At 39.4% G+C, this 15,235-nt stretch overlaps 1 protein-coding gene across 1 annotated transcript; it reads right to left on the minus strand.

Moving 5' to 3' along the window:
* Positions 1-317: 317 nt before the first annotated feature.
* phlda2 (pleckstrin homology-like domain, family A, member 2) lies at positions 318-1,363 on the minus strand. Its single transcript, XM_084734233.1, has 2 exons — positions 788-1,363; positions 318-664 (listed from the first exon to the last, which is right to left on the minus strand). Exon 1 carries the CDS (start codon positions 1,242-1,244, stop codon positions 828-830), a length of 417 nt encoding a protein of 138 aa, XP_084590359.1. The 5' UTR covers positions 1,245-1,363; the 3' UTR covers positions 318-664; positions 788-827.
* Between the last annotated feature and the right edge of the window lie 13,872 nt (positions 1,364-15,235).

The following is a 15,235-nucleotide window of genomic DNA, read 5'->3' on the forward strand; positions in this document are numbered from 1 at the left end:
AAGGCACCACTGAGTCTTTCAAGTGTCCTGTGCTGCTGACTAAATCTGCACCGCTTATCAGATATGAGTATGACTCAAGCCTGAAACCCTCCCAGCGACAATAAAGAGTCACATTCCACCTGACAGCAGAGAGGAGAGGGACTTTCCTGCCCTCCACTCCCTTTTTACCGCTGTATGTCTGGCATTTACTGAGAAATAAGTATCATATATACTGTAACTGGCTGTAATGCTGTAATAAGACACTATCAAACCTTAACACCCAATAAAAAAAAATTCTATTCAAAAAAATGAAACAAAAAGTAGAGGAGAGCATAAAGTTATGTCAAAAATGCATGAATATTTATTCAAATAAATATACACTCAAACACACATTGAAATAGTAAATAATTTAAACAAGACAAGCTGTTTGCCAGTACAGTAACACCATATCCTGGAAACAAATAAATTAACATCATGGTTTTAGGAGTCATTCCTCCTGCAGGAGAGCAAACTTGAAATAGTTTTGACAATTCAAGGGTTCAGTCTTGTATGTGAAAGTCTCTCCATCTGTCCTCTTTCGCTCTCTGAGAGCTCAGTCCTGAACAATCCTTCATCTCTGGACCGGATGACCTCATCTGTCTTCCTTTTGGTCCGCGCATTATTTCTTTATGGTCCACGTCTGACACTATAATGAGATAAAGAAAAACATTAGAGTCTCCCTCTGCCTTCATTTATAGTCAAAGTTGATTTTACTCATATATTTAGTCATATATCATGTATCAGCTGGATGTCATGGTGCTTCCCTCACCATATTAGGAGTGGTTAACTGCCGGGGTCCCTCCAGCACCTCAGGGCGCCCTCGCCATGCGTCTTTCCTGCTGTCCGGGGGACGCGCTCTCGTTGTCCTGCCGCGTTTTAAAGTCCTGGATAGCCTTCCTGTTCTGGTAATCGATCAGGGCCATGGTGATCACCGCGTTCCAGCAGTTCTCCTCCCCGGAGCACCTGAAATCGATCTCCTTATTGTCTGTGGTCACGATGGTGAAGTAGACGAACTTCCCGGTGCGCTCCACGCAATCCACCTTTTTGATGGACTGCAGCTTGAGCTCCTTGCCCTTGGAGCGCTTCTGCGTGTCGGCGTAAATGTTGAGGCTATCCGTGGTCAGGACGCACGTCTTCCTCTTCCAAAACTGGAGCAGGTTGTCGCTCCTCTTCTCCAGCTCTCCCTCCTTGAGGACCTGGCTGATCTCCTCCGCTGACATTTTCATCGTTCAGGTCGGTGAACTCCGAGCTTCCCCGCTGCGTCGTCCCGAGGAACCCGAGCAAAGAGCTTTCTCACAAAAAGCTCGGTAATCCAGAGTGGCTTTGTGAATGAACAGAGGCAGAGGAGTTTTTATAGTCAACTCTGGCTCGGGCCCTTCCCACTTGACGTCAGATGATTTGGGAATGCATCAACAGTTGCCAGTGGAGTAATTCAAGGCAGCGTGGGCGGAAGCTGCGGTGCAGGAGGGGGAGAGGGCAGAGCAGAGGAAGTCCTAACGTGGACCTAATTACACCGCCGACATGTTAATTACTAATCCACATCCTGCTGCGGAGATTAGTCCAAATATTTGCCCACTCTGCAGCAAGTGATTCAGTCTAATATGGTTCATTAACAGATGTGCGCTGAGGGAGCTGAGCGCATGCGTAAAAATCACTACAAACCAGGGATACTCAACTTCAGTAGAAAGTGGGCCCAAAGTAATATCACAGGGGGTTTGTGTAACACATAACATAACACAATACAAACACAACACTTCTCATTTGAATGGCTTCAAATAATTCTTACAGGGTAATGGTAATAGATGGGTTACTATATGGCCACGAAACCAGTCAACCAGTCATGTAGGCCCTTTTTGGCTCTTTACACTATACATCCTCAGTTATATGTACTTTAAAAATACTTTAAAAAACAGGCAGGACACTGAGGAAATTAATAGTAGTCTTTTAAATTGTCACATGACATGTCGAATCGCTTTTTTTGTTCCTTTTCTCACATGGTTCAGCTCCATCACCTCCCTCCACAAAATGGTCTGTCAATTACTGTCATTTTACAATCTTCAATAAAAGGATTCACATTAATAGATTACTTAAGTTAAATTTTTGATTATTTATTTTTTTGTTAATTAAGGAATAGAAATTTACAATGCAAATGTTGCCTTGAAGTGGAACCCCACCATGACATTTTTGGTGTTGTGTATTTAGATTTATATACTGTTCACCTGATATAAGATGCATTGATGCAAGTATTTTATTTTATTTTACCATTATGGTGAGGAATTATATCTATATATGAAAGTAGATGAATACAATAACAGCAGGTCTATCCATCAGACTAACAATAATTCATCTCATTTATAATATCCTCATCCACACTTCAGATAAGTTTCTTATGGCAGGTCCATATCAACATTTAAAGGTGAAAACAGTAAAACAGTATTCAGACTAACAGTAAGTAGGCCTGTTTGAATCATAAAACAAATCTATTGTATTTGCATTCTCACTATAACATTACAGACACCAATCAGGTGATTTCCTACTATAGAACCATATCAGACTCGTGTTATTGAGCCTGTTTGAGTCGGTGAGAGAAACAACACTACCTTGATTTTGCTGTTTCAATATAGTATGAAAGTTTAGTGCATAGAGTGCAATGTAAGGTTTGACTGAGTGAATGGCAGGGGCGGGGCAAGTGTAATCCTGTGACAGCCAATCACATGTTTTATATAACCAATACAATATTAGTTCAGATCACAGTCTAAGGTTCAGATGTATCAAGGTAGCTCAGGGATATGCACCTTTGTTTCATTCATCATATCACAGCCTGATTCATGGACAGCCTCTTGTGGGCCATAGAAAGAAAAAGAAAAGAAAAAAAGAAATTCAAAAGGGACATATCCGGACCACAGGCTGTTAGTTGAATGTCTAAACCATTAAGATCACCCATTATTTCAGAGGGGTTTATGAATTTACCCATAGGGCTCATGATCCAGACTTTTTCTGCGACAGCCTGGTCATTCATTTCCTCTATAACTCTTCACTGTGCCAAGTAGGTGCTGTGCCACCCTGCTTTCAAACATGCTTTAGACTAAACCTGTTTCATCTGAGTGGTGTTTTTACATAAACTCTGCTATTCCTGGCTGTAGATGTCAAGCTGCTGAAATGCTACCAAACAGCCCACGAGCTCAGTTTCCATTCATTGAGCAGAGGAGGATTCATCTGACGTCAACAGCAGCAAAAAGAGAATGGGTGACAGGTTTAGAAGGTAGATATGTTGCTCCTCTGCAGTCACAGAGCCCAGAACAGTGTTTTTAATAAACTCTTAAATGTTTAAGCTCGTTCAACATATAAATAAAATTCTCTGCTGCCTTCAAAATGTGATTTAACTGAACTAACCTTGATTATTTGGTTCAAGGTTGTTGTAACCTTTTCTTTATCTCAGTTTGAGACTGTTGAAGTTCGTACTGAGACATGCGATGCTTCTCCCTGTGACTGTATTAAATTATGTTGAGTATGAGGGTAGGGACTGAACTGTCATGGTTGACCCTTCTTCATTTTGAAAACATGGCTTTTTTATTATGAGAAGAAACAGCCATGACTTACCTCCACATCCACAAAAACTAAGTTTATGTAATCTTTTCTTCAAACTACAAAAAATCAGTCTTTGGATAACTCACACAAAACTCATGCTAGGAAGAACAAATTCAACTAATTACATCAAGTTAAAAATACTCAAGTCAGGTGGACTCATGTTTATTAGCTCTGAAGTGATCTGAAATGTCAAGTTAAATTAACTTTAGATCAAAAAAACATGTCTATTTACATTAAGTTAATGACAAAAGTTCAGTTGATTACTTTGTGTTACAGCATGTTTAAAGAATGACACACAGAAGGAGAAAGAAAAGTCAGTTACAGTTAATACCTGATTAGTCACATGACTTTGATGCAACCTGAGGTGAGTGTGACCAAAAATGAAAGCTGTAATGAATGAGTCAGATGACCGTTGATATCACTGCATAGGTGTGTCCAACTCAACCTCACATCTGCCACATCCCTGCTGATCCTCTTCATTAAATACTGACCACAGTGTTACTCAGACTTACGATGTGTGTCACTGAGCTCCTGGACGCTATTGATTTAAGTATTGATACTTGCATCAATAGAATCGATACATCACAATTTAGATGAGCACAGGAACATTCTTCTTAGTGATACAAAATTTGCATTTCAGAGATCATTCACATAATGGAAATTTCTTTATTTACCATTAAAATCTGTCTTGTGATTAAGTGATTTCTTTGGCAAATTATTTGTTGGTTATTAAAAGAAGTACATTAGCAGCTTTTAAAATAACAACAAGCAATATTGGTATTGATTTTAAAGATCCTGGCCCTGGTATTACTTGGTATGAGATCAAAACTATATTCTGTGGCATCGCCCACCTCTGCCCTGTGTGGATCAGCAGGAGGAGGTTGTAAGAAGCCACATGTCAGCGACTCTTCCCCTGCAGCCTGTCCTGTCCTGCTGTGGGATCATCGCCCACATGAACACTTGACCTCAGAGTCCAGTTCAGACACACCAACTGGGGTTCATCACTCGTGTGCACAGTGGCGAACATGCATCAAGCACCCACTTCAGGCCCTCCCGTCTGCCTGACTATGAGTCTCCTCTCACAGACATGTTGGAAACATCCCCCTCAGGAAGTGAAATGTCATTGTGGAGCCCAGCCCTCCTTGGCAAATGCACCAGTTCTCCAGTGTTCTCCAGCAATTATTCAAATAACTGGGTGACCTTATGGAAATCAAACCACTTTGTGTCCCTGTGAGTTAGAGAGAACCACCCAAAAGACTTCACACATCAACACTACTGTGATCATACAGACATTTGACAGCACCAAAGGCGTAACCACAGTGACTCACTTTAAATTAGCACTGCTGAGAAACCCCTGCATGACAGTGGAGCGTGATGTAGCGACCAGTTAAATCCTCTGATCTTAAAGAAAAGGAAACCACATGTGTGCGCCGAGTCAAACATCATGTTGGCTTCTGTTGAACAAGGATGTTCACCAACGTTTCTTTACCAGCCTCTTTGTTTCAGGGGCTTTTTCTCTTTGTTGCCAGGCAGCATGTGTGTGTGATGTGTACATGTGTGCATATATAGGTTTTTATTTGAGGGAATATTGCGGTGAAGACTGAGAGACATGCCCAGGCAGTGACTCAGCATGTGGTGGGGCGCCTTACTTTGGAGGGGTTTGCCAAAGGAGGGCCAAGTGTGTGTGAGACAGAGACTGTGTGCACATGTGTGTGTGTGGATAAATATGTTGTGTCTATTCAAGTGCATATGTAAGAATCATCATTTATTTTCCCTTTGAGGATGGTTGGAGAATAACGAATTATCTGCAGCAGTGTCAATGTTACACTTTAAAAAATCACACGGGAATGTAGTGATCTCAACCAATCTTATTTTCATTAACTTAATATAAACATACACATTTTATTTATTTAAGTTAAACTTAACATTTCTGGTATTTCCTTTCAGAAGTTAAAAACGTAAAAACAAACAAAGTTGGCCTGTCCTCCCAGCTTCAGTGAATGAGAGAGAAGGCGAGAGACACAGCGTGTGAATTAAAAGAGCAAAAAAAAAAAAAAGCAGTGAATCAGAGAAATAAAAAAAAAAAAGATTTTCTTATTGTTTCACTGTGATTATGTTCTAAAGCACAAATAAACATACTCACACCTCTGCAAAATGTCAGATTTTGTGAGTGTGAGTACAGCTGAAGTGAACCTCAGTCTGCCCTGCCTGTGTGTGTGTGTGTGTGTGTGTGTGTGTGTCTGTGTAAAACTCTTCCTGCAGCTCTCACAGACAGAGAGCAGAGGAAAGGCAATGTAACCGTTGGTTGCTCTGTTTTCTTAGAGTTCTGACCTCAGAACCTGTGTGCTGTATCAGCTGGGGTCTGAAGGCCAGAAGCATTCTGAACATAACAAAACATGAGAAGATAAGTCACTTCTAGTAGGTCATAACTGATGATTTCGAGATTATGTTTATGTGAGTCTATACATTGTATTTTTTATAGGAAAGAGTTGCATGTTATACCTTTTAAAGATATGTTGTGGTTGCTTGTTTTCACAAAAATTAAAATACTGTAAGCAGTCCAACTGAATCAATATCAAGTTTAATTGACTGGAAAATTTCTTTTGAATTCTTACAAAATCACCTTGACTTGTCTTTTCAAATTCAGTCAGCTTAAAAAAATTATTCTATTCTATTTTCAGTTAAAACAAATTATTTATTTACCTGAGGAAAAAAGTAATAGATATCATGTAAACAGTAGGCCTCACTAGTTATATAGGCTATAAGAATAAAATATGACTCAAATTCAGTACATCTTCATTTTTCTTTAAATGAAATGTTTTGTCCAACATCATATCCTTTCAATATGCTTTCCACACACGTAGACGATGACAGTAGTGGCTGAACTGAAGCGCTAAAAACTTCACAGACCACATAGTGTGACTGCTGAGTTTGAACAGCAGTAGCCAACTTGTCCCTGTTTTCCTTGTTTTTCCGGCTTGTGGGAAGGTACAACTATTTCTGGAGGGAGTCACAGTGTGTAATGGATCTCAGGAGGTGTGTTGTGACAACCTCGGGTTCAGATCAGCACCATCCGGTTCACAGTCTCCACAAAGACAAAACAAAGCCCCACAGACACACACAGACATAGGAAGAAAGATAATGTGTCATCTACAACAACTCAGGAGGAGTTTGATTCACAAAATAAAAACAATAAAACATGAGTTACTGAGCACAAGGGTACAAAAACAACTACACTTTGCTTTTTTTTTCTCATTGTTTACTTGAGTTTGATGGAGTTTGCAGCCATGAGCACATGGGTGTGACAAGACAGCAGGTGGAAGGACCAGAAAGTCCCAGAGTTTGTTCATCGTGTCGGGGCATGAAGTTATTGAGTGTTTACTGTGAGTCACACCACACAAAACATATGAAATACAGAGGAGCTAAAGTCATTGAATCCTGCTGGAATCTATTTGTTTATGTTGGAAATAAGTCATCATGTGTTAAAGATTAATATTCTATTTATATAAAGATCAGAGAAAAAGCATAGTTTTGCAAGCTACCAATTATTTCACACTAAAAGAAGTTGAACTACTTGAACTACAGCAAAGCTGCCCAAAAAGGAACTCTAGTCTGGTTAATTGAAGCTACATAGAAAAGTAGTTCAAATGAAAATCAACAACAACAAAATCAAAGTAAAAATGATACAAAATTCTAACAGAATATAAAACAGAAATGCCACTCAATTGAGTTTATTGCAAAAAGTACCCACTTGCTCATAGAACTCATTGACAAAAATAAAATTCAAGTTCAAGTAATGCCAAATATGTTTTTTCCATACAATGTCCATCAGCTGGAAGAGACGCATTGGTAAAAATAAAAAATAAATATAATCATTCCTGACAGTTATTTGAATCATCATGCAAATATGAAAGTATCTTCAAGCTGCTGCAAAATTAAGTCAAACTACTAATTTATTTACATGTAGTTCACTACTCCCCAACACAGCAGAAAATAAAACATATATATAAATAAAACAATGAGCTTAAAGCTAAAACACTCTGTAGAGCTGAGGGGAATTGCAGAGTTGGTTGATAATTATCTGTTGATTCACTGCTACAGTTATCCCCTTTCATATATGAGGGGTCATGTGATCCACCGTTAATATAAAATATTGATTAAAGCTGCTTGAACCTTTAAATAGGTGTGATAAAGATTTAAAATCTCTGCAGCAAAGGTGTGGACTCTGAACTATTAACTAACTGTCACACCCAGCACTTACAGTAAGAACACAGAGAAGACTGGAATAAACTGGTACACGTTGCATAACCTCACATTACTAAAAGGTAAATGATAATTAGGAGATAATTCGTTTTCAAATTCAAACATCCTATTTGAATGATGTGTATGTACATAATGTTAACCGGTGCAGCCTCCCTCAGGCAGAGAACTATACATAGTCAGCCTAACAATGGGGAGCTGTATGGATGATGAACTGGCTGTGATGGGCCGCTGACAAGTACAGCAGAGCCGGCAGGTAACAGCTGCATACTGTGACACGTTTATGACTTTAGCCTGTCTCTCACATACACACACGCACACATAGACATACACACGCATGCGCACACACACAACACACACACACACATCCTCTTCTGCTCTTCTGCTCTTTGGTGACATGCCCTTGTGATGAGACTTCTGAGCTATTTGAGGCATTGTTCTGATAAGCCCTGTGTGTGTGTGTCTGTGGCCACGCTGGCATTCAGCAGCGTGGGAAAAAGAACAAATGGCTGATGAGGGCAGCGCACAGTCAAACACAATGCTGCAGGAGGAACCTACGGAGAACAATGAAAACAGCCATGGCTGCTGTCATACAGTCTGCGCTGTCTCATGAGGACCTGGTCAGTTACTGGATGATAGCAGAGATAAATCAGATCATTTCATTTCACATCTGTCAGACAGTTTTCTTCTTATACTGCAGCCTGAGACTTATTTAGTGATGGAAGAAGCATCATCGATATTTTGTATTTAAGTATTCACAATGTGAAATGGCCACTGTTAGTATTATTTGTAATGGACTACACTGTAATAAAACTAAAACTAATATAAACTATTTGTTTCAACTTTAAAAAGTTAATGTCAAATTAACAACTTTTTAACAAACTTTTCTTGTCAAATAAACTCTTCAGTCACAGTGACAAACATTACAGAGAGAGTTTTACGTCTCAAACAATGCATGCTGGGAAGTTTGACAATGTGCTGATCATATTGCTTTAGAAACTTAATATAATGAGTTTAATATAATGAGTTTGAACTCTCACAGTACATTCAGTGAACTCATCATTTCAAGTCAAAAGATGATAAGTTAGAGGAACTCAAGTTTATAAGTTCTGAAGTGTTCTGAAAAGAAATTGTAGAAATTTTAAGTTTAAATAACTTGAATAAATAAGACTTCTATATTTATTAAAAATATTAGTTGATTCCACTAAATTCTTGTTTGATTTAATTTACTTAATTGTAGTTACATCTATAAAATGCATCATATTTTCTATGACAATCATATTATATTTTTTTTAAAAATAGTAACCTGAAAAATAAATGGCAACTACAGCAGTTAGATAAATACAGCAGAGTAAAAAGAACAATATTTCTCTTTAAAATACTGTGAAATAGAAACACAAAATTTAAATACTCTAGTACCTTAGTGCATGTACAGTGCAGTCCTTTATTGGCCCTATTACTCTGGTATGTATTTCCAGAATGCCGTCCAGGCAGAGAAAACTATCTCATAAATGTCACTGCATATTAAACACAATACTAATCGGCTTAAGTACTTCTACACAAAGGTGAATAAACCATGCAGTCTGTGACAACCACGCTTCCTTCTCACACACCACATGAGCCTTGTGAAGAGACTCAGGTGATCTAGCAAGTTGCTCGAGGAGTCCACTGCCACATTCTTGCCAACTTGACTCTGTGAGGAATGGCAGGTATGCAGGTCTGCGATCCTTCTCCCTGCCAGGAATGTAGCATTCACTTTGCTGTCTGCATAGCTGCACTGCAGTTTATGTGATAAACCTACAGTCTTTCTATAGAACTAGAACTACTCTGTGGTGGAAGCAGGGCCTTGGACTGGACTGTAAGGCCTGATGGTCAAACCTCTCAGGCCTGTACTGTCCGACTCCATGACTAGAACGTTTGTTTATCCACCGTGTTCTGCAGAAACGATGTGGACTTGAGTCAGTGAAAAGATGACGAATTAATCAGGAAATTCTTCTGAATGTTTGCTCATTAATTTAGCAGTGCTTCAACAAGTCTCAGTTTGGCTTGAAGCTGTCAATCAAAACCAAGTCCTCAGATTAATTTAAGGATTCCCCTGAATCACCTCCTTCCTTACGATTTCAAGACTTAACCAGAAACATGTGATGCAATATTTATCTTTCTGTCATGGATATCAGCTTTTACCTCGCCACAAAGCTGAGCATGTCCCAGCATGCAAGATTTACATATATTTAAACCAGCCTAGGCTCTGATTCCTTTCCTGTGCTCACTTTTATGTAATCTAATACCTGTTCTTGTGATCCAGCTCTGACTGGCAACCTTACCAGAGCTCAGGAGCTGCGTGATTCAGGTTAAACATGCTGCACCCTGTTCCCTGTTCATTCACTGATTCATTCATAAATCCAGACAGAGGTGTGCTGCTCTGTCACTATGCTGTGATTGGGTGTGAAGCTTGCTTTCCCACACATACCAAGCAGAAAAGTGTCTGTTGATAATGCAGTAAAGCCAAAAAGATTAGCCTGATTTTAGTGGCCATTGTTTATAGTCGTTCATGTTAAGCACACATAGATAAACATAATGGTACAAAGTTCGCTTGGTTCAGAGAGTGCAAAATCTATTTGGTGCTGGGTGTCTTTTGAATGACATTTTTTCATTCTCAAACAGCTCAATCTAATATTTCCTCAAATGTAGTTTTAGTGAACCAGTCACTGAGTGATTGGCTTTTTTCCACACACTCATTATTTCTTTAAGTTAGATTCATTCTTCATACTGCTTTTATTCCTCTGTCCAAACACATGCCAGACGAGTACACTGGAAATGCTCCAGCCTGAAATAAGCAGGTCAAAAAATAGAAAAAAAAAAAAGAATACAGGCATTGTGTTTGGGCCAACAGCTGTCAAAATCCTTCCATATTTCCATCAATGGAGGGATTTGAAAGAGCGTTGGCCTGAGATGATGGAAAAGATATTGTGAAACCTACGCTTAAGTGTTAGTCACAGCCTTGTTTGGTTTCTCTCCTCAATGAGATTGTGCACAGGCTCTACTCAAGGACACTGTCCTTCCTGAACAGTTTCCAATGAGGCCTCTGCAGTGTGTGGCAGGTCTGTGCGTGGCAGGTGGTGTCAGCAGAGGTTAAGGTGACAGCTGAAATTGCTTATTTGTTGCTCATTTATTTTCTGACCTTTGATTTCGTACTTCACAGCATAATTTACCTTAAGTTCAGCCCTCACTTCAATATTGTTTTAGGTTTCAAAGAATCCCTCACTTCAGAGGGAAATTTTTGCCATTACCTGCTCACAATTTATGCAAAAACTCCTTTGAAGATTGAAGGAATAAAGAGAAGAGTAGTTCTTTTTAAGTTCTCTAATGACTGAGTGAACAAGGTTGTTTGTCTTTTTTTGCTGTTAGAACGGATAAAACGTCCATCAGAAGTTATGTAAAAAGCTTTTGCAAAATATAGAGTATATTTGAAACAAGAGGGGTAATTCTACAAACTTCAAGTGAGTTTTGAGTGATTTGGCATTTTGTATTAAAATTCATCAAACAAGAATAAAAATTAACAGCCCTGCGAGCAGCTCTGTAAGGCTGCTGTACCTATGCTGACTGCAACTGGGGTCGTGTTTACCATGTTCACGAGAAAAGTGCATATCAGCGCCCCCATTTAGAGCACCATTTAGAAATGGTTTAGGCCATGGAAGTTCTTTTTTTGGTAGATGGTAAGCTAATATATTGTAATTTTAGTCATATAGAGTTTGTCTTCATGATTTTATAATATGTCTGAGGAAAATGTTTATGTTGCCATGGCCTCTTCTTTCCATCATGCCTCACGTTTGCATGCTTACATCATGTTACCTGCTTGCTAGCTTGTTAAATTGTTAGCCGTGGTGGCTTCTTGATACCAACAGTGGTGCTTTGAACTAAATGCTAATGTGATAATGACAATGCTAAAATACAGATGTTTAGCAGGTATGATTTTTACCATGCCTACCATTGTCTACCATCTCCATCATATTTCTGGAATCAAAGACAAAATCCTGCCCTTTGCATTTTGCCTTTTGCCATTAATTTGACGAATTAAAAATTTGACCCCATGATGGAGCTAGATCAAAAGCTAAAGGATCACTAACGTTATCGCAATTAATTCTGAGTGGGACAAGAATGTTTGTACCAAATTCCATGGAGATCCATTCAATATAGTTGCTGAGACATTTCACTCAAAATCACAAAAAAACAGGAAGAAGTCCGAGCTTCACCATGAATGTTTGTCAGCTTCCGATGACAATTTATTCTGTACTTATTGAGATACTTCAGTCAAAGCGGTGGACCAACCAACTGACTTTGCTTTCCATAGAACCATTTGCTCATGTTGCTTACAACAGAAAATATGAGACAGTAATTTCAGTTTTGTAGTTCATGTATCAGCCAATGAACTAGAAGGATCAAAATGTGTGCTGTGAGCTCTTGTGTCAACGCCATCAGTAACATTATCAGATCTAAGCAGTAATGGGCTCTTTATCATGCGACCAGTTCAACTCATTCAGTTGTGCACACCAACCCGGCGTCAGCGGCATAAAGCACCTCTCTATGCCTTCTTTCTCTGGAACTCAGTCTGGCTCACATCACTTCCGACTGGAAGAAGACGACACAAAAGACCCCACACAGACTGACTCGTTCAGGGACGCTCGTGTGCGCGCTCACGTACACGTAAAGACTCTGCCAAAAGCACCTACGGGCCAAGAGTGAGCCAGTGGGTGCAGCTGCAGCTGGGAGGAAGGTCGGAAGAAGACTGCAACTCTTAGACGTCTCCTGGATGAAGATGAGATGATTGTAGAAGGCGTCATTTAGGGATAATCTAAGCAGTCTGAATAGTTTCCTTTGTTCTGCTGCTCTGGTGGCTTGCAAAGCTCAAAGATTATTTCCCTTTGAGTCCATCAGACTGATTTTTCCTGTATGTTATTTATGGACATACACACTTGACAAAACATCAAAGAGTTGAGGAGGAGTGTGGACATTTTTAATCTACTGTCTTTCAACAGGACGAATGAGTTGACTGGACATTTGTCTTATAAATGGCCGGCTCAGTTTCAAATAACTCTCTGAATCTCACCTTCCAATACTACAGCTGTGCCACAACTTGACTGAATTTATGGTTTATGTGTCCAAAAAGATTTCCCATAAACTATTCTAACATAGCTTCATGACCCAGAAAGACACAATTATAGGACTCACCTACAATAATTTGCAGTAGCAGAAAAAGTATTTATTCATATGTGTTAGAGCCAGGGGTAAGGAGAAAAAAATCACAGGAAGAAATTTTGCATTTCAAGAAGAAAGTGGAAATCTCAAAAATAAAGTTGAACTTTCCGTATTAGTCCCAGGCACGAGAAAAAAAAAACTATCAGAGAAGAATTTTAGGGGATTTTGAGAATAAAGGTGATATGTGGAGAATAAAGTAAAAATTTCAAGGATTAAGTTGAAATGGCATTTCGAGAATAGTCAAAATGGTATGTTGCCTTTATTTGTGACACATCAACTTTTTTTTTCAAAATGCAAACTTTAAAAAATACTTCTTCCTCTCATTTTTCCCCTACCCCTGGCCCCTAAAGTCCGTTTGGAGCCATGACTGTTAAATTCTCTATTTTCCTCTGAGACAAGGTGCTGAGCTACAGACACAGGCTCTGATGCACGTTAGTTGCTGACATTTTTTGGTGTGGAGGCTACACATTTTTACGGTTGGAGAATGTAAGAATCACTTTGGAATTTGAACAATGATAAATTCAAATTATAATGTTTAACATTGACATTTCCATATAATTTTTTGTCAAAGCCACAGGAAGCCACTGGAGGAGAGCACAAGAACTGCAGGTTGCAGACCCCTACTTCAGGTAAAAGTGTTAATAACCACAGTGTAGACATACTCAGATACAAATATAAGTCCTGCATTCAAAGTTTTACAGTAAAACTACAGAACTATTACCATCTGAATAGACTTTAAGTATCAAAAGTAAAAGTACTCACTGTGCAGAGTGGCCCATTTCAGAATAATGTACATTATATTGTTGGATAATAATCATTAGTGCATTAATGTGTACATAATTTCAACTGAAATAAACTCATTATTTTAATAGTCACCATATCTGTCTCATATAGATTTACATTTGATCATTTCATGAATGTGTTTAGTATCACCACTTCATTTCTTATCTAGTCTCTAAATTATATGTTGGCAGAGGTTTACAAAGCAAATTTGATTGACACAGATATGTCAATTTTCCGTGAAAATCGAAGTTAGGCAGTGCTGTGCAGTTCCACTTCCCTGGCCGTGCTGCAGAAAGCACAGAAATAAGTTAAGGCACAATTGGACTCCTTGTTATACTGAAGCAATCTTGAAACCCCCACACAGCAGCCTCAGTATGAATAGTGTCTTGTTCACAAAGTGTGTAGAATGAAATTTCAAAAATTACAGAAAGAGACTGAGAGATTTCAGTTTGTGGTTTGTCTGCTGAGGGGGACTGAAGGATGCTTATGCACTCCCTCCAAAACATCAAAACATGCTCATACATTTTATCACGATTGAAAACATTAATTATAGACTTGGTGTTGACAGCGATCTAACTGTTATCATGAACTTGATCTAATCCAGACGTCTGTTTTCTCGCACCTTTGTATGTTGTCACCTCTGTTCCCATGAAGATAGATGCACAAATACACAGTTTGAAGTGTCAGTGGACGAGCTGACAGGATAAGAAAGCACCTGTCTTTCAGCACCCGACAGAAAACCTGGGTTGCTAGGACACAGTGTCGCCATCCTCCTCCAGCAACTTCAGACCACTCAGACATTATCTACCACAGTGCATTACAAGGGTCTCTCTGAGGAGCATACATGCTTTCTCTATCTGCAAGACCAAATTCCAGACATTCTGGTTGCCCTGCCTGATGTTGGGCAGACTGTCAGCAAATTCCTCCAGCCTGGATACAACCAGGCTGTTACAAAGTCGCCATGGTGTTGGTGAGGAAGAGAAGGGTCAGTTCTTGCGTTCTGAGGCCATCACGACTGCATGCTTTGCTCAGAGATCTCACTAATCATTTGCAAATCATCACCTGATGCCTAATGGTGAACGGTGTGTGTGGCTATTCAGTGTCCAGTCACATTGTGCTGTCAACAGCTTGTGCATTCAGCCAGGGAAGGTTATCCGAGCACATAATCGCTCTACGGCAGAAGAGACGGCCAGTAAGACCAGTCTGTTACTGACAGACTGGTGCAGCCTGCTGGAGACTCAGTGCCTTGCTCAATCGGCATTTTCCAACCGAGACGTTTTGACATTCACAGTATGAAAAGCACAGGTGTAAATATTCAATTGATGATGGT

This window comes from Lutjanus erythropterus, chromosome 13, assembly GCF_056507025.1.
Source record: "Lutjanus erythropterus isolate fLutEry1 chromosome 13, fLutEry1.hap2, whole genome shotgun sequence".
In the NCBI taxonomy this organism is placed as follows: domain Eukaryota; kingdom Metazoa; phylum Chordata; class Actinopteri; order Lutjaniformes; family Lutjanidae; genus Lutjanus; species Lutjanus erythropterus.